The sequence below is a fragment of the Odontesthes bonariensis genome, chromosome 4, assembly GCF_027942865.1.
Source record: "Odontesthes bonariensis isolate fOdoBon6 chromosome 4, fOdoBon6.hap1, whole genome shotgun sequence".
Lineage (NCBI taxonomy): Eukaryota > Metazoa > Chordata > Actinopteri > Atheriniformes > Atherinopsidae > Odontesthes > Odontesthes bonariensis.
The window spans coordinates 11,744,443-11,767,695 of NC_134509.1; the positions used below are offsets into that span (position 1 = coordinate 11,744,443).

The 23,253-nt window shown below is 39.4% G+C and overlaps 3 protein-coding genes and 2 long non-coding RNA genes across 5 annotated transcripts; all 5 read right to left on the bottom strand.

Moving 5' to 3' along the window:
- Positions 1-837: 837 nt before the first annotated feature.
- Positions 838-2,809, bottom strand: scpp5 (secretory calcium-binding phosphoprotein 5). Its single transcript, XM_075464390.1, has 11 exons — positions 2,733-2,809; positions 2,585-2,645; positions 2,439-2,492; positions 2,251-2,316; positions 2,060-2,110; positions 1,892-1,960; positions 1,758-1,787; positions 1,607-1,654; positions 1,471-1,521; positions 1,289-1,372; positions 838-1,167 (listed from the first exon to the last, which is right to left on the bottom strand). Exons 2-11 carry the CDS (start codon positions 2,636-2,638, stop codon positions 1,150-1,152), a joined length of 525 nt encoding a protein of 174 aa, XP_075320505.1. The 5' UTR covers positions 2,639-2,645; positions 2,733-2,809; the 3' UTR covers positions 838-1,149.
- A 1,775-nt stretch (positions 2,810-4,584) lies between these two features.
- Positions 4,585-6,900, bottom strand: scpp7 (secretory calcium-binding phosphoprotein 7). The gene is made up of 9 exons (XM_075464391.1): positions 6,833-6,900; positions 6,652-6,716; positions 6,320-6,364; positions 6,055-6,102; positions 5,921-5,962; positions 5,633-5,689; positions 5,379-5,540; positions 5,012-5,096; positions 4,585-4,876 (listed from the first exon to the last, which is right to left on the bottom strand). Exons 2-8 carry the CDS (start codon positions 6,703-6,705, stop codon positions 5,055-5,057), a joined length of 450 nt encoding a protein of 149 aa, XP_075320506.1. The 5' UTR covers positions 6,706-6,716; positions 6,833-6,900; the 3' UTR covers positions 4,585-4,876; positions 5,012-5,054.
- Positions 6,901-9,630: 2,730 nt separating this feature from the next.
- Positions 9,631-11,740, bottom strand: LOC142379249 (uncharacterized). The gene is made up of 7 exons (XM_075464393.1): positions 11,600-11,740; positions 11,139-11,435; positions 10,980-11,036; positions 10,392-10,541; positions 10,273-10,308; positions 10,130-10,168; positions 9,631-9,996 (listed from the first exon to the last, which is right to left on the bottom strand). The coding sequence occupies exons 1-7, from the start codon at positions 11,651-11,653 to the stop codon at positions 9,688-9,690; spliced, it is 942 nt and encodes a 313-aa protein (XP_075320508.1). The 5' UTR covers positions 11,654-11,740; the 3' UTR covers positions 9,631-9,687.
- Positions 11,741-14,008: 2,268 nt separating this feature from the next.
- On the bottom strand, positions 14,009-14,719 carry LOC142379250 (uncharacterized). Its single transcript, XR_012769660.1, has 3 exons — positions 14,552-14,719; positions 14,407-14,454; positions 14,009-14,307 (listed from the first exon to the last, which is right to left on the bottom strand). It is a non-coding gene; the product is annotated as an uncharacterized LOC142379250 (long non-coding RNA).
- Positions 14,720-17,246: 2,527 nt separating this feature from the next.
- LOC142379251 (uncharacterized) lies at positions 17,247-18,100 on the bottom strand. The gene is made up of 4 exons (XR_012769661.1): positions 18,034-18,100; positions 17,852-17,923; positions 17,703-17,759; positions 17,247-17,574 (listed from the first exon to the last, which is right to left on the bottom strand). It is a non-coding gene; the product is annotated as an uncharacterized LOC142379251 (long non-coding RNA).
- Positions 18,101-23,253: the final 5,153 nt, after the last annotated feature.

Below are 23,253 nucleotides of genomic sequence, written 5' to 3' on the forward strand. Positions count from 1 at the left end.
TGTGTGTGCTGTTGAGTTTACTTTTCTTCTTCAACTGCCCACCTACCAAGCCTTAGTCTGCGCCAGAGTCGTCTTCACTAAACAGAAACCATACAACCGTACCGAGTACAATCATACAAGATGTTCAATGTGCAGCCAGCCAATTTAAAACGTTTTCTTCCCCCTTTATTTCAACATCTGTAGTTCTCATTCTTCACCCTCAGGATGTTTATGACTTTTCTGCTGTGAACCAGCACCTCTCAAGATTTGTGGAGTGCTTTTCATCTGTCAGTCTTCTTTACTGATTTATTAATGAAACAACGTATTCTACTGGCCCAAAATGTTTGCATTCTTTACCTCTACCCATCCAGACCTGCACATGCCTCCAGCTATCACCTCATTCTTCCCAGCAGATTTATTTCTGTAAGTAGGTGTTTGATTTTGACCTCATCACAGAAACCCCATAAAGTATAAAGGTCATTGTGGTTGTGAGAAATTAGTTCTTTCAGAGCAGCTTTCAACATATTCTCCTCTGCTGTTGATGCAAGTTTTTTAGAGTTCAAGGAAATAAAGCCAATGAAGAAGAGGGAGAGAGGTTGCGTGAGAGGATGTCAAATGTGCGTTGAAAGTGTCTTTAAAAAGATAATTATTGAATCGTGTTTCAACAGGCTTTTGTCCCCAGGGGAGCAGGTATCTTTTCCCTGATGTTCTTTATTTTTCTTCGACAGTTACATTTCACTGTGGGGAAATATGCCAGACCACTTAAACATGTCTATTGTATCAAATCATATTAGATGTAAATACCCCTTTCCTAAACTCTTTAAGTAAACAGAAAATTCAGTAAAGAAAAATTGCTTCAAAATGTTTATTTCTTAAAAGAAGATGACATAAAAAGAGGAGGATAGAAACAACTAGCATACAGATACTGTGAAAATGAGAGATCACATCGCAGTCTGAACTCCTACAACAGTTCATTGATAATCAAAGACATCAGTAATCAAACAATTCTCCAGAAATAAAAACTCATTCTACACAAGTGACCTTCTCATACTGTAGACTGCTAATGTTTGGAAATTTCAAAAAGGTTGTGTAAAGTATACTTTTATTTCTTGACAAGCACTTGCTGAACCAAAGTCACTGCAAATGATGAAGGAAGGAATTCCCACTCCTTTACATCTTTGTTGGCATCTGCAAAAACAGAAGAGTAAACAGTTGTATTTTACTTTTTATATTTTTGTAACCCTTTATTGTGAGTGTGAACATCTATTTGTAGTGCACTCTGATTTTCAAAGGAATAGATTAATGTTACCTGGTTTGTCTGTGTAGGTTGGTCCTGCTGGAGGGATTGCAGCGGGTCCTGAGATGGAACGGCGTTTGTATTGAAGGGTGGAATCTGAAACAAGAAACCAAACACATGAGAAAAAAGTAGAGAAACAGAACCTCAATGCACGGCAAGACTGGAGCTTTCCATTTGATCTTTCTTGGTCTTACATTCACGGGTTGCTGGGGAATGTTTTGAGGAGGATATCCAAATGGAAGAACCTGTGACATAAAAATAAGGTCATTGAACAAAATAAGTTTTCACAGAGACGGGAAAAGGTCGGATGAAAATTTAGAAAAGACTCACATCTGGTGAAATAGGACCATTTGTCATAGGTGGCATGTTCTGCATTACCTGAAACAAAAGTAAAAGCACCAAATTCAGAACTGTACTATACATATTTCTATGTTTGCAGATATGGATAATATGGATGTATGTCAAAGTGCAGGATAGTTACCCTTTGGTTAGTAAAGTCATAGGGGTAGAACTGCAAATTTTAAAACACAAGATCACAAAAATATCAATTAATCTTGTTGCACCGGTTGTTTATTGTACCAAACGTACTCTTAGAAGCAGCAAATGAACACTTACGACTTCTAAGCTCTGTCTGCCTGGTGGCTGAGGAATGGAGAACTTGACCAAACCATAACGGGAGATGGGCTGCAGAAAGTAAAACCAATCACAAGTAAAAACAGTTACGTCTTGTTCATTCATATTTTCTTATGTACAGAGACTTAATGAAAAGCAGTGTATGATTGCCTGTTCTGGGTTTGGTCCTGCTGCACCACCAGCAAATCCGAACGGGTAAATCTGAGAGAAACACAGACGTACAGTTGTACTGTCAGCGGAGTCGATCGTCTCATTAAAGGCCACATTTCATAGATACTAGATTTTGTTTTAGAGTCATGAAAAGATGCAGATGGTGTTTAGAAAAAAAAAGTGTGACATACAAATTCCATACTGTAAGCTCCCGGAAGTCCAGCTTGTGGGAAACCAGCGATGAGGGGGCTTTTCACCTGAGTGAATGTTGGGGAAAAAAAGTCTTAATTGTTTTAAACGGTCAAGATGATATTTCTGAAAAAATACGCAATAAATAAACGAAAAAATAGATTAGCTACACAGTGCAGAGCATGATTACCTGTGTAGGGGGCACCTGCTGTCTGGTGCCTGTGTAATGAGGCAAGTACTGATACTAGGGAGAGAAACAAAAATGGTCGAATCACATAAAACAGAAGATTTCTTTGTTGTATTTGTATTTGCATTTGTCTTCTATTTAACACTTACTGGTACAGCACTGGCTGTGCCAGCCAAACACAGGCAGAAGATGGCCAGTTTCATTTTTGTCCTGCAGACATAAAATTCAATCGTACAAATTCTTAAAAAAGTCACACTGGGTGGTTGCTTTCTGTTTGAAGAGTATGCAGGTACTCACCCTCTGCGATAAAAACAAACACCCAAGAAACAAGACAAAATGGTGAATTTTGTGGATGAGATGATGCCAGCTGATGGTATCTTATCATACATAGAGCTACTTTGACTCTTATAGTGTGCCAGCTTCCTGAAGAGCCAATTGCAGTCAAGGGGTGTGAAACAGCTCAATGAGTGGTTACTGTTGGTGTCTAGCCATCAGCTTTACTAAATGACCAGTGGTCAAACCTGCTCTCTGACTAATAGCAGAGTTAGCATGATGTCTGGAGGCGGAGCACCTTCACTCTGTTCACCTCTCATTTTGCTGTCATGACATTTTTATTGAGCCTTAGGTGTGCAGTTTTTGGCACATCGGTTTTCTAGATTCCAGAGTCTCATGATCTGTTTCATAATCACTAAAAACAGCAAAGTTGTGGCTCAGGAGTTGGATTGTGGCCCCTCCACTGATCGGTGTGTCTGTGTTCTGACTTTCTTAAGCCCTATTCAGACGGGACTAGTTTAATGGGGGGACCTGGGGTAAAGTAATAATAACCGGGAAATCTAGTCCCGTCCGAACGCGCCATGTCAGTAAAGATAGCGGAGTATGTCGGTAAACTTTGCAGAGAATTCTACCTCCTGTGAAACGGTCCGGAGTATCTACCATAGGTAATACTAATCCCGTGCGAATGCGACCTTCGGTAATAAGTACGGAATATGTTGTCACATCCTTTTAAAGGGAGAAACAATTAGGTGTGTCTGTTTGCAAACATGGAGGTTCTGGATGAAGCGTTCTCGTCCAATTTCGGACTTTGGCTTGCTTCGACCTGGTCGGCGCCATGTCTGTTTACAGATGGGGTTTATGGAAGTGAAATGAAGACGTGCATAGCATCCAGGATGTGACGGTTGTGCGTAACCAACAACTACTCCCATGTTAGATGAATATTACAGGGATTTCTTGTCCCGTCCGAATTGGTCATTTCTTCTCCCTTGGCGTCGTCTGGTTAACCAACATTACCATACGTCCCCCCATTGAACTAGTCCCGTCCGAATAGGGCTTAAGTCTACATGTCTCACTGTGAAAATACGTTTGTGCTTTGTTTGGATAACAACTGTCATACCTTTACCAAACTGCTTAATAAAAGTGCTTTACCGAAAGTCTGCCCAGGTAACACTGAACTGGTTTGATACTGTGTATAATAGAATTAGAAAGTCCAAATCTAAACAAGATACAGTGTCCAATGATAGGGGGGCATCACATGGATTACAAAATTGGACTGACATAATTTGACAAGAAATAAATCTTGATAACACACCTCTCTGGTCCGCACACCAGTCAGAGTCATTCTGGACACAGCTGCGGTACCAACAGATAACAATGCAATTCATCTGTAAGTGACTCTGTATCAACTATAACAATGTTGTCTCTGAAGGAGATAACAATTCATGTACAATGTGCACTGTCAACTTTTTCATTTGTGCACATTGTATATAGAGTAAATACAGTACATTTTATATTTATTTTCAATTGATTTTGTATATACTGTCATTACTGTGATTGTTTGCCTTTATATGCCTTTCTATTTGCACTGACGTGGAACAGTATTCCAGTTTATGTGCTATGAACTAAGTATGACCGTACAATAACAAGATACACAGCCTGCTTTCTTTGATTATGAGAGTCAACAATAATTTCATTCACTGCTTACTCACAATCTTGAAAACCCTCAAGTGAAAACTTGTGATCATTTGTGAATAATTTGTATAAAAGCTGACTTAAGGCGAATCACAGACATGTGTAGAAACCACAAAATGCTGAGTGTTGGTACTCCTTCCAAATATATTGATATGAGCAAAAGAACCACAAGAAAACAGATGAATGCATTCAGTTCATTTATTTTGAAACAGAGATTGCAAGTTTGATTGAGAAAACAAACTACAGATGATGAGAAAACCATGTGCAGGAAGAAAAAAAAATCACTACATGGTCACATTCCTTTTACAAAGAAAAGAGCACTTTTATAGTTTTTATGGTTGAAAAACCTTAGCACCACCTACAGACTGGACTTTTCCTCCAAAATGCAGAGCACCAATTTTCATAATTTGGAAAAAAGCATTGCTGGCCGATCACCTTTCATTGAAGTTGGTTGTGGGTCTTACACCATGGGTCACCTTAAATGAAAAACAAAACTCATTCTGAATGATGTTTTCAGAAATGATTTCATTGTTTAGACGAATATGCTAGTGATACGATTAAATCTATGATCCTTGTGGACGTGAGAGATTGTTTTTGTGTCTGTGTAGTACCTGTTTGCACACACAAGTGCAAAAGCTGCTGACTCAGATATCTTCAGTCATCCTCCTCCTCATCATCATCACTGGGTTTGGCAGCCTGAAATGACAGAGGCATCTGGTGAACCAATCAGGAGTAAGAACAATCTCCAACATGTCATCTGGTGAGTCAGTGTTTTTCAACAGCTCAGCAGAAATAGTTGGAAGACATTTATTGAAAGGAACCCGTTGCCCTCATCACCACTGTAAATTCAACCTCTACTGCAGTCATTTGAATTTATCATCATCATAACAAATCATACAGTATCATTGATGCTGTACTTTCTACATTTTGTTCAATGAATTTGAATAGTCCACAATGCAAATGGTCAGTTGCTCTTACAGGGGCAGCAGCGGCTGGTGCAGCTGGAGCAACTGGAACTACAGCAATGACAGGAACAAGGGGGGCAGCGGGGGCAGCGGGGGCAGCGGGGGCAGCAGGGGCAGCAGGGGCAGCAGGGGCTGCGGCAGCAGGATCTGGCAAGTTGAATCCGAAGGGGTAGAACTGAAGCAGATGAGAAAGAAATTTCGAACATTAGTTCAATAAAATCTCACAGAAGTTTTCTGCCAAAAAGCTTCAAATCTGCAGGCACTTACAATCTCCTGATCCTCGCCATTTGGCTGGGGAATATCCTGCTTAATGAAGCCTCGGACCTTTCAATGAAAATACATGCAGGCATTCATATATGCACTTAAAAAGCTTACTTTACTTTGTATCCAGGTTTTGTCTCTAAATCAGCATTATCTATTTATAGTATGATTCACTCTTTTATCACAATTGTACAATAAACTCACTTTACTTTACTTACTTTACTTCTTTAATTGTTGCTACAATAGACTCAATATTTAGACTACGTAAATATCAAGCTGTAATGTGTCACTCACAGGTCCTCCGATAAGCTGTCTCTGGTCATCAACTGGGAGCAGCTGAAAAGGAAAAACAGACATTAATTTTATTTAAAAGAGTGCTTACCAGATGTGCCTTGAAAAGATGTCAAATAATGACATTTAGCTCTTACAACTTCCAGAGATCCAGCTGGGACTCCAACAGGGATAGCCTGGGCAGCCTGTGAAGAAAATATGAATCAAACTGACCTTTAGATGAGACACTTGGGCTATAGGGGACTTAAGGTTTAAAGTAGAAGAGCCCGTCAGCTAAGAATAAAAGAAAAATTATCACCTCATTCACTGAGATCTAAAAAAATGGTATTTTAGTGTTTTGTGTGTGTGTTTATGTGTCTGTCATACTATATAACATCTTATCTAGGGTTTGTGTCATTATACCTGAGCTGGAGCGTGGTGGATGTCAAACTCCATGTACTTCTGCGACTGTTTTAGAGAGAAAATGATACAGATTCAACAAAATGCTGGTCGGTCTTAGATGAATAATTCAGACAAACGTGTTTGGTTAGGTATTTTTCACAGATGAAAAATACCTAACCAAACAAGAAAGAAACTGAAAGAAACAAAAAGACCATAAAAACTAAGAGAACCACTCGTGGATTTTAAGTTGTGATTATGTTGTCAGTTATTTGCAATAATTAAAAGGTACACAGAAAAATCACATGAGTAAGTAAGAAATAAAATTATCTCAGAGATAAAGGGGTCTCTCTTACAGGGGCGCAGAAAGCAATCCCAAGGATGCAGGCTGTAAGCAGGATGAATTTCATCTTGAATTAAGCTGTCAAAGAGAACATTTTGAGTCATTACATTTTGTAGCATTCACTGCAGAACTCCAGAAAGAAGTAAAATATCGCAATGTTGAAAAATTTGCAGTGCATGAGTGGTCTACATTACCTTTCCGTTACGGCTGCTCGTGTGTACTGTAGGACTCTTGAAGAGGGGTGTGATTAGTGACGGGAGATCTGCTCCTATTTATTTGCTGACAAAACAAAGAACATGCAAACTTTTGACAGGTACTGGTGACAAGCCAAAATATTTCACTTTATGAGTCCAAAACTGGCTGCCTTAGTTCCGTGAGAATTCCCCCTAAGACTTTTTTGGCTTGAAACGTTGAAATGTGACATTAATCACATTTGTTGCTTCAGCGATATGATTTATAAGGTGCATCTGTGCAAGAGATTTCACACTCAAGAGGTTTCACGAGGACTCAAATTTATACAAGGATTAACTGTATACTACCTCTATAAAGCACATATACTGATGATGATGATGATGATGATGATGATGATGATGATGATGATGATGATGATGATGATGATGAATGGATGACAAATATTACTCTGATTCTAGATCATATAGACATATTTTTCCTCTGTGCTGTTGTACTTTTCAGACATCTACATTTTGAGGTGATTCTTCCTTACGGTATGTATTGGCCGTAAAGACGTTGGTTTTCCTTTGAATATAGGGCAATTGGAAGGTACAGGTTCTTGTCCTTCTTTTTTTAAATAAAGGCTTTTTGGGTACTGGTGGCCTTTATTCAAAAGTAGGTAAGAAGGAGGCAAATGGAGTTGGGGAAGACATGCAGCAAAGGGCCCCAGGCTGGGACTGGAACCTGGGTTAGATGTGTCTAGGAACCGCAGCCACTGTACATGGTGTCATGGTCACGGATTTATAAACATTTTCTGGACTCTATTCATTTCCTGTTTTATTTTTTTAACCTCTTAACACACAATGTCCCGTGAACGGGACGCTGACGCCATTTTGTTTACAAATTTTTAACGAAATTGATGTCATACGGCATGTACACAAACAAATAATTGTAATGCCGCATACCGTTTGAAAGCTGAAACCGTCAGCTATCGTTTGAGCCCAACCACGAAGAACAACACTCTCCACAGCACTAACAGTAGTGTGATCTTCTCTGTATGTGACGCCATGGTATTTGCAACTGAAAACAATGCAATTGACACTTCAGGCATAAACTTGGAAGTGTTACCTTTCCAATGGTACCAAGTACATGCATGTATCTACAACCATGTGGGATCTCTGCTACTTTCAAGTTGGGTATGCCAATTTCGCAAATGAAGTTTGAAAAAGGGGGTGTGTTCTAAAGGGTTAACCGTTGTCATCCTTATTTCACTTCCTGTCAAGTTTCCCACCAGTCTCAGCCACACCTGGTGGCCATCAGTAATTATTCTCAGTACCATTTATACTCCTAGCTTTCCAGACCTTCCTTGCCAGATTGTCTAGGTTCCTGTGTTCCAAGCTCTCTAGCGTTCCAAGTGTATGTATGATTGTGTTTGACCTTTTTCAGGTGTTTTTTGACTCTTCTCTTGCCTTGCCCAGTTTGATACCTCTGCCAGTGGATTTTTGACTTGGACTGTTTTTTGACTCTGCCTCTGCCTACCCCTGCCTGTACTTTTGCCCTGCGGATTGCCTACCTGTGTATGACCTTTATTAAATTGTGTTTGATCTCTGCACTTGAGTCTCCAAGTCTGTTCGTTACACATGGGGTGCCTGCTTAACCAGACGGGCTATACAGCACCCAATCCCGTGCTTCTGAATATACCAAAAATAAAAAAGTTACATTTGCAAATTCAACAGTGAACCCTCTTTCCAAAATGTGCAGCTTCACTAAGCAGAATACTTTCTTTCACATGGTTGGGGAGCTGAACTCCAAACATTCCTCTTCCAGCTCTTTCACCCAGCAACGTGGGGTGTACAAACGCCTTTGGTCTAAAGAGCAGACACTCTAGTCTCTGCAATGGGACTCCCTCAAGGCTATCTTTAGTCTCCTTGTCTCATCTCTGATTGATGACTTTCTTGTCTGGTCCATGAGTTTTGGTCGTCTGCCATTTCTTGGGAGGTTTATTGTGCTGTTACAGTCTTTACATTTTCTAATTATGGATGCAATGGAGCTCTCTGACATAAAAGATTAAAAGATTCTGAAGTCTAATCTCTACTTCTCCACAGGGATATGTTTAGGGCGCTCCTTGGTTTTTATTGTGCTGGTTGCATCGTGGTGCCCCTTGCTTAGGCTCTGGGCCTCTCACAACAAGTCTATATATACAACGATCATGTGACAGTTAGGTTGACTTAATTGTGAACAAGTTCCGTGACTTACTAAAGTAACGGTCAGGACCAGATCATAATTCAAAGCTTCAAAAGAAATATTTCAATACATATACACACACTACTTTACTTTATTTTAGAAGTTGTAAAACAAAACAAGCAAGGATTGCAAGTATTGTTCAGACTCAAACTGTAAGAGAGAGGTTCAGTGAGCATGAGACGTGATTTCCACACAATTTACCACCATGAAGTCCAGACCTCAACTCCGCTGAGAATCTTTGGGATGTGCTGGACTTTCTGGGTCTTCCATTATAACCACGTGATTTTGGCAAAAACATTGCAACTTTCGATGGAAATTTATGCTTTTATGTTGCATAAGCTTATCAAAACTCTGCCTCAGCAAATTCTGTGGTTGTCGATTGCAAATCGAGCAAAAAGTGATCCAAAAAATACGAAAGTGGGTGACTTCTTTTTGGCCAGGCACTCTGTTTAAAATCTTTTTTTATTTGATATAATTCATCATGACAAAGTAAAAGACAAAACCAATAATGATACATATTCATAGTTAGTAACATCCATGAGATACATCATTATTATTCTACATTTTGCATCAGTGCTGTGTTAAGTTTTCTTTGTTGGTATATAGTGTTTTATGTCGGCTGATGGCTGCAGCCTCAAACGAGATTTCCCTGTGTGGGCTGGATTTTGGCTTGAGCAGGTGTTTGGACAGTGGAAGCCTCAGGCACTGCTTTCTCCAAAGCTGCGGGAATGCTGTTAGCATTCGGCTGTGATTCTGAGCAAGCCACCTTCTGTAATGGTTGGGCTCCAACTGCTGAGCCTCCCACGGCTTTCACAGCACCTTGCTGCGCTGGATTTGTGATTCCAGCTGCCTGGGTCTGAGGCTGAACAGCTCCTCCACCTGCAGGTAGGTTCGTGAGCAAAGTAGGCATAAACATACCCAACCTGCTCATTTTAGCTGCAGTCTGAAACAGAGAAGAGAAGACAGATACTCTAAGAGGCACGGGAGGGGAAACAGTTTCATCATCAATGGGATCACTGAGTTCACTAAACAGTTTAGACACGCTAAGAGACAGATAAATATCTGGGCTGTCTTACCTCAAGTTCCTCTGAGCTAAGACCGCCAAGTGAAGGGTTCTAGAAAAGAATGACAGCATATGACAAATGAATATTCTCAGGGAGAAAAATGGGAAGTTACAAAAGCTATGTTGATATCCAAGATCCCATTATGGAGTATTCACCATGGCTTGTTGTAGCATGAATAAAACCTGGGGAGTCTGTGGATGAGAGATAATGCAATGATTGTGATGTTTGCCTCATATTGAAGTAAAATATGTCCTTTTTATGATATAAAAGAGACCTGTTGCTGTGTTTGTTGAGGTGCTGCTCCTGAGGGTGCAGCTAGCCCTGCAGCATTTTCCGCAGGTAACACTGGACTGCTTGGCAGCTGCTGTGCTGGACTTTGAGGGACGGATGATTCAACCCGCATTGGGAATCCATATGGGGAGAACTATTTGAGAAATGAATTAAATTTATGTATTTGATTTATTTTTTGTCAGCACTGACTTGTAATAGATTGCAACAAGTTACATGCAGAATATGAGGAATTAACAGTAAGACTTGGAGCGACTTTCCATTTCAGCGCCATAAATCAAGCAGTAATAATTATGGCAAAGTACAGACATCTTTATTTGCACAACACTGACTCTTATGAAGGAGACTCAAGCTGTCTCAATTTTCCTTTGAAAGCACATTAAAAGGGAAAGAAAACTGCATTGAAGAAAAATGTTTAAGACCCCCAAGGGGCAATCTTTCAATCTGATTTGGGTTGTGGTTGTATATTTTTTCTTTGTATCTACAGTCTATGGTATATACATGCAATGCTTTGTAGTGTGGGTGTGATATAGCTGCAGGCAATAACACTGTGTGTGTCCTAATAATATCTTACCAGCTGATTGCTATAGGGGGATGGAAGCAGTGGGAAGAATCCATAAGATGGAAACATCTGGTCACAGCATAAATGTGAAATGAAAACATCATGAATTTATGTTAATGTTGTTTTAACATTAGAGTAGAAAAATATAATAGAGTTGAATTAAGTCTTTACCAGAGGCTGCTGTGCCATTGTCAGCTGGTTAGCAGGGAAAGGTCCATGGACACTCTGCTGGAGGGGGATTATCAGTGGACTGCCCCCTTGTGGAAACCAGGTGTACTGTGGCAGTGAGGGCTGGGCGCCAGCTTGGGGATCCAGCTGCTGGGGAGACCCAGGATGTGGTTGCTGTGGGTTGGGAGAAAGAGGAGCTGGCGTCTGAGCCTCAGGGTTCTGGTTTGTGGCCTCCCCTGGCTGACTTCTTTGAGTGGCTCCTCCTTGTGACGGCTGGAGAGGATTGACATTTGGGTCAACCTGTAAAAGAAAAGAAAAATCCAACAATTGTCAGAGTCCCTGCAGATTTTACAAATTGTTAAACTGAATAAATGTTAAACTAATAGGCAGAAAATTAAGTAATGAATATTAAATTGTAGATAAAGTTCAAATATTATTTTCAAAAATATTGTGAGTCCACTCACTGGTACAGCAGACACCATTATAATGACACATGATAGCAGGAATATGGTAATCATTTCCAATAAGTTCAGAAAATCAATATTGTTTTAAATTTTTCTCAGCGAAGGCTTTCAAGAGATGTCCCCTACAGAGCACTCAGTGAATTCACTGAAACTGCCTGGATGGGAGCGTGGTCTTATGCATTGCTCGCAGAGTGAAACAACCAATCACATGGCAGAAGAAAACAGACAAAATACACCTAATCATTTGTTCTGAATTAAGCAGTCAATTAGAAACCCACCAGAAATTGTTCTGAATACCTTGAAATGCATGTTGTTCTGCAACTGTGATGCTGTAACGTCTATAGAAATGAATGAACAATCACTGAGGAGGACAGGACTTGGGGTTTCCTGTTACTCAGAGCACCTGTGGGTGCGGCTGATGTGTAAGTGTCTAACCGGTGTAATTACCACACCATATATGTGGAATGTGCAAAAAAAGTCTACTTTTTCTAAAGCTGCAAACATATACACTGTAGTTAGACTGTCTGGTGCAAAGCAAACAATGAAACAAACAAAAAAAAAGTTACATTGCCTCACATACAGAGACCTGAACAGTTGAAGTCAGTCAGTGACTGCATGTGTATATGGAAAAACTGAAGGGAAGACAAATAACTATGCAGAATTAATTAACAATCATAGCTGCAACATTATGCTGTGAAAATCTGTGTCTGCCGTGTAAAGCTTTTTAAAGCTTTATATTTCTCATTTATTATATTCAATTTCAGTCATACATCTATTGAATATCATAAATTACATGTGTTTCTGAGCACATAAATTCAGGAGAATACCCTGAGCAAAGGTTCACTGTATAAAATGAACTTATTCTGCTAATTCCACTGCGTCACTAGAAAAACTGTGGGTCTTTTGGATGTAACAGGAAGCCATTTTATTTTACTATTTCTAAATGATAAATAAGAGATTTATTGAGTCTATAGGCTGGAGCCTGTCCCAGCTGCCATTGGGCAAGAGGCAGGGTACACCTCGGACAGATCACCAGTCCATCACAGCGCCACCACAAGTACACCCACACTTACTCTGATGGTCAATTTAGAAACACTAGTTACCCGAACATGCATGATTTTAGATTATGGGAAGAATCCAGAGGACCCAGGGAGAACCCACACATGCAAACTTTGCACAAAAATCCTGCGGCTGATGTTCAAACCGGCAACAATGGTTGCAGATTTATTAACAGAGCTAATCACCACACCAGCCACGTAGCCCTGTTTGATTTTAAATTTAAACAAACCGATTGGAGGAAGCAGGGATTTGATACAAGACAGTCTACACTGCAGGATGAGTGGTCAACTGTCTGTGACCAAATTAGTTTTAGCGTACCACAAAGCATGACTCGAAAAGAAAGAGTGAGCAGCCCTAATTTTTTAGGTGTAGACAGCTTGAGACACAATATAATTATTATTTTTTTTTTACTATTGATCCTAAAAACTAATAAGCGACTAGAAAATCTAACAAACAAAGTCTTTTGCAATTTAAATTAGTTATTTATCTTGGGCAATATACTATCATTTCTTTATTCTAATATTTTTGCTTTCCTGATATTTGACCCGTATACTGGTCATAGTAAAGTCCAGTAAAATATCTAGTCTAATGTCACTGTGGTCCATGCTGAAAATACACTTTCCCGCCAAAAAAATATAAAAAACAAATATACAAATACATTTTTTTCAGAATGCATTTTATTTTTCAAAACCATCCAATACATATGGTAACACACAAAAAGGAACTCTGTCAGTGCACATTCAAAAGAAATGAAATTTGATTCGAGGACATCAAACGACAAACTTTTTTGACATTCATCATCAGTATCAAAGGAAAAACTATTGTTTTGGCACAAATAAAACACACAGAAGACACAGTAAGAGAAAAATTAAAAGTTATGAATGAGTAAGTCTACGGAAGAGTCAACAGTTCAGAGCACTGAATGAGAATATTGGTCAAGACTATGAGTCAGAAACACAGTACGACAGACTTCACTGATGAAGCACAGAGTCAGTTATTATCAGCTTACACTCATCCCCTTCTTAAGCTGTGTTGATCCAGGGATGGTTATATGTGTGCCAACTGACTGGATATGACACTGGTGTGTCATCAGCACCCTCTTATCCGTGTCTGCAAGACCTGCCTCTGACAAAACTCGTCATTACCCCTGAAGTCCCTGTCTCAGTTTTACATATTCCGATGAATTTAACTATATTTTTATAGGGTTTCTTTTTTTAGTGACTTCATAAAACAAAAGACATTGTGCTCAAAGACTGGAACAAAAAAAAGATGAAACAGTCGTTGACACATTACTGAAATGTTTTATATGCAAACTAATACATTCATGTTTTTTTTTTATTGACTGTACTATTGACGATTGAAAATACTATTGACGTGTAAAATTGAAAAGACACAGAATACATTGCCTTGTTTCTGTGCACTCCTTAAGTCATTGGAGAGTCAAAGCAAACTAATTCATGCTGCTGTTCCTCTTATCCGATCAGAGCAGTTCACCTGGTATCGCCTCTGATCTCCGTGGTCTTGGGGGGTTGCGGGCCTCGCGTTGTGGTTGGTGCCGTTCTCGTCGGTGCAGTTGTCGTCGTAGGTGGTTTTGGGCACAGAATAGGAAACAGAGCACAGAGACCAATTTTAGTCCGCGGGTTGCATCTCTGGAGAAAGGGAAAACAGTCACAGAAATAACTGTCAGTAAGTAAATAAGAAGGAATCATTATCAAATCATTCATCTATTATCAGTTATAAATTATTACCTCATTACTGTCAGACTCACTGCTTGAACTATCACTGCCAAAACAGTTCTGGAAAAGGAATAGATGCGTTATTTACTTTCAATGTGAGCAGGAAAAAGTCATGACCATCTGAAAAATTAGATGGGAATGAAATGTTTGCACTTACCGTTGCATAGGAGTCAGCAAAGAGGAATATCACGAGGAGGAAAATCTTCATCTTGCATTCCATGTTGTAATTCAAATCTTCTTAGAACTGCCTCTGTGTAACAGTAGAGCAAAAGAATAAACAGCTCATTAATTAATAAGATATCGAGCTCATGTGCTCTCCCTTCAGATGGTCGCCTCTGGAATCTCAATTAGCTTTTAAACAGCCTCAGTGTGTCGACATTCCTTTCCCACTTCAACGGTGTTACTTCATCTCAGATGCGGTGTGGTTGGCCGGAGACTAAACCAACAAAGGTGTGAACGTAGTTTCGGCACTAGATGTGGTTGTGTTTGTGTCACTTTAAATGTCCACATCCTGTGGAGAATCATGAGAGTCTTAAACAAAGTCCTCCAAACCTTAGATTCTCTCAGCTGAGCACACACACTCACAAAGGGATTGCACTCTGATCCAGACAGTATACCACAGTAAGTTCCTCGGTAAGTTTGTACTTACAGAGGAAGCCGGTACAGAGTTTATACTTGCGAAACACGATGTGTTGCAGAAAGCGGTGTTTTCCACTTGAAAAAGCATTACCTGCTCAATCCTTTTCAAATACTAGAATTATCTTGTGTACACATGGGTGAACTCGTTGTTTTCCTGTGTTGCAGTCATTAAGATTTGCACCTTGTTGCAGGTCTCTTCTTGGAAATTCTTTCCATGACAGTTTGGTAATGAGGTCCTTACTCACCATTACCTATCATTTCTGTATCCCTTCAAGCATGGTGAATATAAAATGACGCCGTGCAAAATGATAATGAAAACTGACCATTTTTCATTTACTGCAGAAATAATAAACCAAATATTTGATTCACAATAGAACATAGAAAACACATCAAATGCTTAAAGTGAAATTTTTTTCCATTCTAGCTTATCTTTAATATCACAGCAGCAACAGGTCTCAAAAAAGTTGAGAGCGTACCATGTTTAAAACTGTGAAGGATCCCCTATTCTTCTGTCTCTAAGCGTCTGGGAACTGAGGAGACCAGTTGCTGAAACTTTGGGAAAGAAGTCTGGACTGCAAGCAAGTCAGTCCAGTAGCTGGTATCTCCTACAACGAAGCCATGCTGTTGTAATAGATGATGATAGAGCTTTAACATGTATTTGTAGATGTCTTATTCCGGTCTCCGACCATATTTCGTCCCAGAAAAGAAACTTTAACTGAACTACTTGCCATGAAAGTGTGTTATTTGTCTGAACAAATTAAGGCTTTTTTAAAGAAACTGAAGTACTTACCTCATCTTCAGTTAACTTTTGATCTGTTAGATTCCCCTTCTTCCAGGGTTAGGGTTAGTTTCAAAGGGCATATAATTTCCTTTTGAGATAAAGCATTTTTTCATTTAATTCATTTTAGCCTCTAATCTTGTTGAAACTTCGTAGTAAGGGGATACACTTGTCTACCTCACAAGTCAAGTTGAGAGAACCATCATAGGCCTCTAAATAAAGGATAATTTCAAAAAACTAATCTGGGATGCAAAAGCATAGCTGCTTCCATTCATCTTTTTCTGTCTCTATCCCAGGTTTTTTCTGTATGATATTGTGGGATGTAATCCAACTACAAAGAGGGCAACAGACAATGTGGACATACAGAGAGAGGCAGTCATGCATTATCATACTTATTCCTAATTTTGTTTCAGAATCACCAATGACCATAACATACACCTTTGGAGTGTGAGAGGAAACTGGAACCACCCAGTGAAAACCAGCACAGGCAACAGAGAGAACATACAGACCACACACAGTGCGTCTTCCCCACAAGGAAAGTCACAAGTTTTGCATTAACACCAACAGATATGATCCACTAATTGTTGCTCTTTTTTTCTTTTTTTGAGCTGGACAACAATCTGTTTGTTTAATTTGCCAGTACTACCTCATTTACAATAGACACACAAGGTTTGCTCATGAGCAGCATCTTATGACCCAATGTGTGAATGTGTGAGTGGGTTTGGTATATTGACAATAGGCTGGGCAGGTCTGACAGAGTATTAACTCCAGCCTGGTTACGTTCATAGGGGAGGGATTTACAGCTGCATTTACTGATGCAACGCGATTAACATGATGAATTTGTTTTAAAGAGCTAAATGTATTATTATCTGTGTTGTAATGTCGGCAGTAATGAAACAGGCTGCAATAATCAATATGTTAAGATTAACAACTGAACACATAAGTAGTCTCAAATGATTTATGGTTTTCTTTCATCTGGTCTCAGTATGGTGATGCAGTCTCCCTGCTCTTATATAAAAAAAGCTGTTTTCACATATATGTGAAAAAATAATTGATAAAAATCATACTGAACACAAAGTAAGCTGCGTGAACTGAAGATGGATAATGTTTGTGAACAGCAAGTTAACATAGTGGTGAATTAAAGACAGATTTGTTGTCTTTAAGTTCAAACAGGACTAAAATGAGAGTCAGCATTGGACTTGTCAGTTGGTCGGTTGTTATTGCAGCTTAATTTGCTGCCTTCCACCAGCCAGAAAATGTTAAACCAACAGTGACTTTTAGCCATGCTACACTGTTAATATTAGATATGTCCCATCTGAAACGCTGATGTCTCTCAAATGTGTGGTTTTTAGAAATAACAAACAAAAAAGGCAAAAAATATATAGACCACATATTTTCTAGTTCTTGTTTATTTTGAACATACAGAGAACAATTAGATTTTGATTTAGAAGCTCACTGGAACTAGAAATGTCATTTTAAACAGTTGTGGGGCTCTCAGTAAAAGATGAGAAACTGACTATGTTAATAATTTTAACATAGGTTTCAAGCACAATGATTCCATCCCAGATTTATTTTGCAGCAGTAGTAGTTGCTGGGGTGGTTGCAGCTGTAGTTGAAGAAGTTGCAGCGGTGGTAGTTGTAGCTGTAGTAGTTGTAGTGCTTGGTGCAGTAGTGGTTTGTTGGCGGAGGATGGAGAGAAGGTACTGAAGCCAACGTCCGTTCAGACAAGGATGGCCATGATGACGATTAGACTGCTGATGGCCCTGCAACAAAATCAGAAACCCGTGTTCACGTCTGCAGCACAGTGGAGGATCCTCTAACAATGGGACAGCTATACACAGCCAAATGTGGAACCATCTAGAAAAAAATCCCAAAATAAAACAAAACACACCCTTTGGAAGAGGGAGCCAGGACCTAAGCGTGCAACTCGTTTGGATGCCAAGTCATTCTGAAACCAAACAAACAACAAAACACATTGATTTTTAGCTGTAAGACTCAGCACAACAAGGCTGACAGAGTCTTTGAGAATATTGCACTTACAGAATCGGCCAACGCAAGGCTCAGCAGGACTCCAAGCAGAAATATTACCTTGAGCATGGTTTCGCTAATCGCCTGTTGAATTACAAAATACAATAATGATCATACGATCAAAATTATCAGTTAAATTCACATCCCGCCAACATGATGCAGAAAATAAGACAATAAAAGAATGATATAGTTACACTTGAGTCTTCACAACGGCAGCACACTTTCTCACAGCTGGACGGCAGGAGTAGGATGATGTTTCCCTGAAAGTGGAGCTACTTTATGTACAGTGGTGGCAGGGTTGGGTTTAAGCTCTTTAGTATTTTGCATTGTTGGGAAATTGAAATTATTAGGACATCTTCCACCTACAGATTTCAAGGTGGAGAAATAGATATGGGAGCAATCAAATGGACATGGACACATCAAAAGTTTAGGCACCCCTTGATAAATCCTATGCTGCTGTCATTATTTCAGTGAGTTGAAGATTAATTGATTTTAAAAGAGCATAAAGAACAAAAAATGTAATTAGTCATTTATTTTTTAATATTTTTTGCAAAACGTTGGTCTACAAAAAATATATATATATAATATCTATACCTATATATATACTGTATATAAATAATCTCTCATAACCCTCAAAACCTTTTCCATTTTCTATAAATCATTAGTTGTGGATCCCTGTCAGCTGCTAACTCTGTTAAACCAAACCCATGCCCACAAAGCAGAAAAGAGTTTTAACCAATTTGCAGCCACCTAAATTGGTTGTCAAATAATCTTAAATTCATAATTTAGAAGGTCAACAGGATAAGCCAAGTACTCACAAATTGAAAGGGGACAATCATAATGCCATCTATTGTAATAAAATAATTCCCCTCCTGTGCCTGTTATACTGGAACAAACACAGGCCGCCAGTAAAATTGCCCTCTGAGCTTTAACTGTAGCGTGACTTAACTGTGCATGGAAACATGAAAAAAGTGTCTCGCTCCGTCTCTGCGGACTTCAAATACATCATGAATTTGAAAAAAACTCTATATCAGATGCTTTACAAAGAAATACTTGTTGTTACTGTATTTTTTTGTAGATATTCAAGCCAGACTTTCTAGTTGTGTAACAAAAAAACAGGTACAACCTAGTCAGCAGGAAATAGGTTGCAATGTTATGTCTACAGGAAACCACAACTTCTTATGTTACTAATCAATGTGTTGTTTGTTATTGGGTTGGGTTTTTTTTAAGCGACATAGCTGCAGTGATGGACTGAGATCAAAAATCTACCCTAGCATTTGCAACATCAAACCTAATGCCAATCACACCCAGATATTAACACAAACAGCTGGAGACAAAACCATAAAGCATGACAAGGGAACAGCTTTTCCAACGCAGAACACAAGCTTACACAAAAGACACTTTATTCATGACAATCACCTGGATGCACATTCAGAGCAAATACATAAGCTTCATATTGACGAACAGAACATGATTTTATAAGTGTTCCTCCAAAGCATGATCTCCTGCACAGTTCCCACTACAGTAACGCCATCAGGACTTGAAAGGAAATAGCTAGCTTTTGATGTGTGCTGGATTTAAATTGTTCCTTTAGATCAGACCTGGGCATTTTACGGCCCGCGGGCCAGATACGGCCCTTTGCCCGTCCCTGTCCGGCCCGCGCCCCCCTGTCCCCTCCAGTCAAAAATAAAAACGGATTTTGGTGTGCATGCGATGCAGCTGTCTTTTATTTTGAAAGGGCCTGACGCATTGTTTATGAATGCACGCACAGTGACAGGTGGCTAGCATCCGAATCCCGGATCCACACAAAATGTCGTCTCACGGTAAAAAAAGAAAAGTTGATTCAGAATGCCGCGTTTTCAACAAGGCATGCACAGCGAAATGTTTGTTTACAGAGGTAAAAGGTAAAGCTGTGTGTTTAGTTTGTGGTGTGTCAGTGGCTGTCTTATAAAGGAGTATAATATCCACCGTCACTACGTGACTAAACACGGGGAGAAATACAATAACTTTTCAGAAAAAGAGCGCGCAGCTGAGTCGTCTGTGTTGCTCGCCAAGCTGCAATCTCAACAAACACTTTTTACAAAACGTTTGCCATCCAGAGGTGCTGCAGTCAAGACAGGTTTTGTTATTTCGCACAAGATTGCTAGAAAGAGCAAGCCCTTCTCTGATGGAGAGTTTATTAAGGAGTGTTTGGTGGACTCGTCTGCGCTAATATGTACCGAGAAAAAAGACGCTTTTGAGAACGTCTCCCTCTCCCGCCGCACCGTAACGAGGATTGAGGACATCGCGAAAAACCTGGTGCTACAACTGAAAGACAGCGTGAATGACTTTGAGTACTTTTCCCTGGCTTTGGATGAGAGCTGTGATATACGGGGCACTGCCCAGCTGCTCATCTTCATGCGCGGGATCAATGCAGACTTCAGAATCACGGAGGAGCTGGCAGACATGCGGTCAATGAAAGGGACAACAACGAGGAGTGATCTCTTAGCTTATGGAGTAAAATAGCTGTCAAAATGTTCGTGTGCATAAACTAGAAATGCATGCATATGTTTTGATGTTCGTGTGCATAAACTAGAAATGCATGCATAAATGAGTCCAAAAGTTTTGACATCAAGAATTACGAGTTACGAATTACGAGTTACGCATGCAAGTTTTTTTTGTTGTTTTTTTTTTTTAAACTTTATTAGTAATTCAACAAAATAACAGTTTACAAATGTGAGCATAACGCCAAAAAGAAGATAGCCAGGGGGAGCATAGGAATAATAATAAAAAGAAGAAGATGACCTTCATGATGCACTTACAACAAGAAAGCTAATGAACACAAAGACTTATGTGCCAAGGAATCTCTTGTAACAAAAAAAAAAAAAAAAAAAAAAAAAAAAATAGGAATTATGACAACAGTTCGTCCAAAATCAAGTTGGGAACAGGCCCATATAGTTGTTTTTGCTTTTTTATTAAAAACAACTATATGGGCCTGTTCCCAACTTGGGATTTTGGACGAACTGTTGTCATAATTCCTAATTTTTAATTTTTTTTGTTTTTTTGTTACAAGAGATTCCTTGGCACACATGTCTTTGTGTTCATTAGCTTTCTTGTTGTAAGTGCATCATGAAGGTCATCTTCTTCTTTTTATTATTATTCCTATGCTCCCCCTGGCTATCTTCTTTTTGGCGTTATGCTCACATTTGTAAACTGTTATTTTGTTAAATTACTAATAAAGTTTAAAAAAAAAAAAAAAACTTGCATGCATAACTCGTAATTCGTAACTCGTAATTCGTAATTCTTGATGTCAAAACTTTTGGACTCATTTATGCATGCATTTCTAGTTTATGCACACGAACATCAAAACATATGCATGCATTTCTAGTTTATGCACACAAACATTTTTGACAGCTATTTTACTCCATATTAGCTGAGGTAAATGCATGTCTCGAAAGCTTGGGGCTGAAATGGGACAAACTGGTGGGCGTTACAACAGATGGGTGTCCAAATCTCACAGGATAAAAAGTTGGTCTGTTAAAGCGAATCCAGGACAAAGTGGCAAATTAACTTTTTTTCATTGTATTATACATCAGGAACTGTTATGCAAGTGAATCACATTGTTGATGTTGTAACTAAAACTGTTAACTTTATCAGATCAAGGGCACTGAATCATAGACAGTTCGTTTCACTTTTAGAAGAAACTGAGGCTGACCACCGTGACCTAAGCTACCACACAACTGTCAGGTGGCTGAGTCTGGGAAAAGTGCTAAAAAAACTTAGTTTGTTTATTATTAACTATTAATTTGATAGAATTAGTATTAATTCTCACTTCAACCTAAACCACATTTTGTTCATGTTTATAAATATTTAAATATTCTTATTTATTACCAAAATAATCTGATTTAAATACTTTATTATAAAAAGAAATATAATGAGAAAACATAAGTCAATATTAAATTTGAGTCATTGCTGGTTCGGCCCTCCAACACATTTCAGATTTTTCATGCGGCCCCCTGAAGAAATTAATTGCCCACCCCTGCTTTAGATAGAACATTGCATATGCCGAAATAAACGTTGTGTCACGTTTCGCTGGGGCAAGGAAAGAGGACCCAAGTGCAGACACAAAGCGAGAGCCAGGAGGCAAAAATTAATCTTAAATATTTATTTTGAAATATGAAAAGGGCGCGGCACAGCCGGATACAATTACCAAAAGAACACTAAAAAAACTAAATCCAGGAACTGACAAAACTATTAGGAACCGTAATGAACTGGGGAAAACACAAGCAAGCACTAACAGCGATATGAATGGACAATCTGAGGAAAACAGAGGATCTAACAAATGCTGAGAACAAACCAGAAGACTAAATACTGAGAATGATTTATTAGTTCTGTCAAAACCACTCTAGTCAAAACGAGACGAGAAACAGAGATAAGTTTCAGAAGCTTATTCTGAATGCATACAATTTGTGTTTGGCGGTATGGCTCTGTTCGGAGGAAGTTCCCGACTGTTCCATGAGCTCCATGGAAGCCAAGACAGGGAACAGCAGCATCCTCAGGAGGAGTGCCTTCCATTTGCTGCAAAGGCAACAAACCCCCCAAACAGACCATACTGGAACGCAAACCAGCCAATTGGATTAGTTGGAACCAGGGTATCCTACAACCCCCCAAAGCGAAATATTAGGCTACCAAACGTGTGTCACCATTATGATTAGTAGTAGTAGTATTACAAAAATAATTATTATTAAACGCGACTATGCTTGACGTTAAAAAGGTGGAACTGCCGTAGCCCTACATGAACACAGACTGAAATGTGATGCGAGTATTTAATGGGGGCAAGCATTGAAACTCAACCACTTAGGTACACCATGTAAAATATAGTCGGTCTCCACAGCAGCGACAGAGCTTTGCGGCAGGGCAAATCAGAGCAAGATCCGAGCAAAGCAGAGCAAGATCCAAGCAAAACAGAGCAAGATCCATGCAAAGCAGAACAGGATCCAAGCAAAGCAGAACAGGATCCAAGCAAAGCAAAGCAGAATCCAAGCAAAGCAGAGTCCAAGCTCAACAGAACAGACCTAAGTAAGGCAGAACAGAATCCAAGTAAAGCAGCACAAGATCTAGCAGAGCAGGATCCAAGACAGAACAGACCCTAGACAGCATAACGAGATCCAAGCAAAGCATTAGTGTTTATCTACGCAGATCAGCTCTTATATTCAGGGCCTATCAAACGATGAGCCGAATTAATACAAGCAGAACATGAGCAATAATAATCACAGTGATCTACATGATGAGCTTAATTCGATTATAGCTATAGTTGGGTTATGCTCCCTATTTGAGCAAGGGCAATACCCATCCCCGGACACACGGCGGCGAATGAACCGAACCACAGGCACAAAGCACACCACACCCCGGCACGACAGGTGGCGCCGCACCCA

Bases quoted from the DNA above. Each gene is read 5' to 3' on its own strand.
- scpp5 (XM_075464390.1), bottom strand. From the start codon at position 2,638: ATGAAACTGGCCATCTTCTGCCTGTGTTTGGCTGGCACAGCCAGTGCT. The intron at 2,493-2,584 runs GTAAGTGTTAAA...TTCTCTCCCTAG, and splicing joins GCACAGCCAGTGCTGTACCA to TATCAGTACTTGCCTCATTA. The intron at 2,111-2,250 runs GTATGTCACACT...TGTTTCTCTCAG, and splicing joins GAGCTTACAGTATGGAATTT to ATTTACCCGTTCGGATTTGC.
- scpp7 (XM_075464391.1), bottom strand. From the start codon at position 6,705: ATGAAATTCATCCTGCTTACAGCCTGCATCCTTGGGATTGCTTTCTGC. The intron at 6,103-6,319 runs GTATAATGACAC...TTTTCTTCACAG, and splicing joins TCCACCACGCTCCAGCTCAG to GCTGCCCAGGCTATCCCTGT. The intron at 5,963-6,054 runs GTAAGAGCTAAA...TTTCCTTTTCAG, and splicing joins CAGCTGGATCTCTGGAAGTT to CTGCTCCCAGTTGATGACCA.
- LOC142379249 (XM_075464393.1), bottom strand. From the start codon at position 11,653: ATGATTACCATATTCCTGCTATCATGTGTCATTATAATGGTGTCTGCT. The intron at 10,309-10,391 runs GTCTCTTTTATA...TCTCATCCACAG, and splicing joins CTCAACAAACACAGCAACAG to ACTCCCCAGGTTTTATTCAT. The intron at 10,169-10,272 runs GTGAATACTCCA...ATTCTTTTCTAG, and splicing joins TCATGCTACAACAAGCCATG to AACCCTTCACTTGGCGGTCT.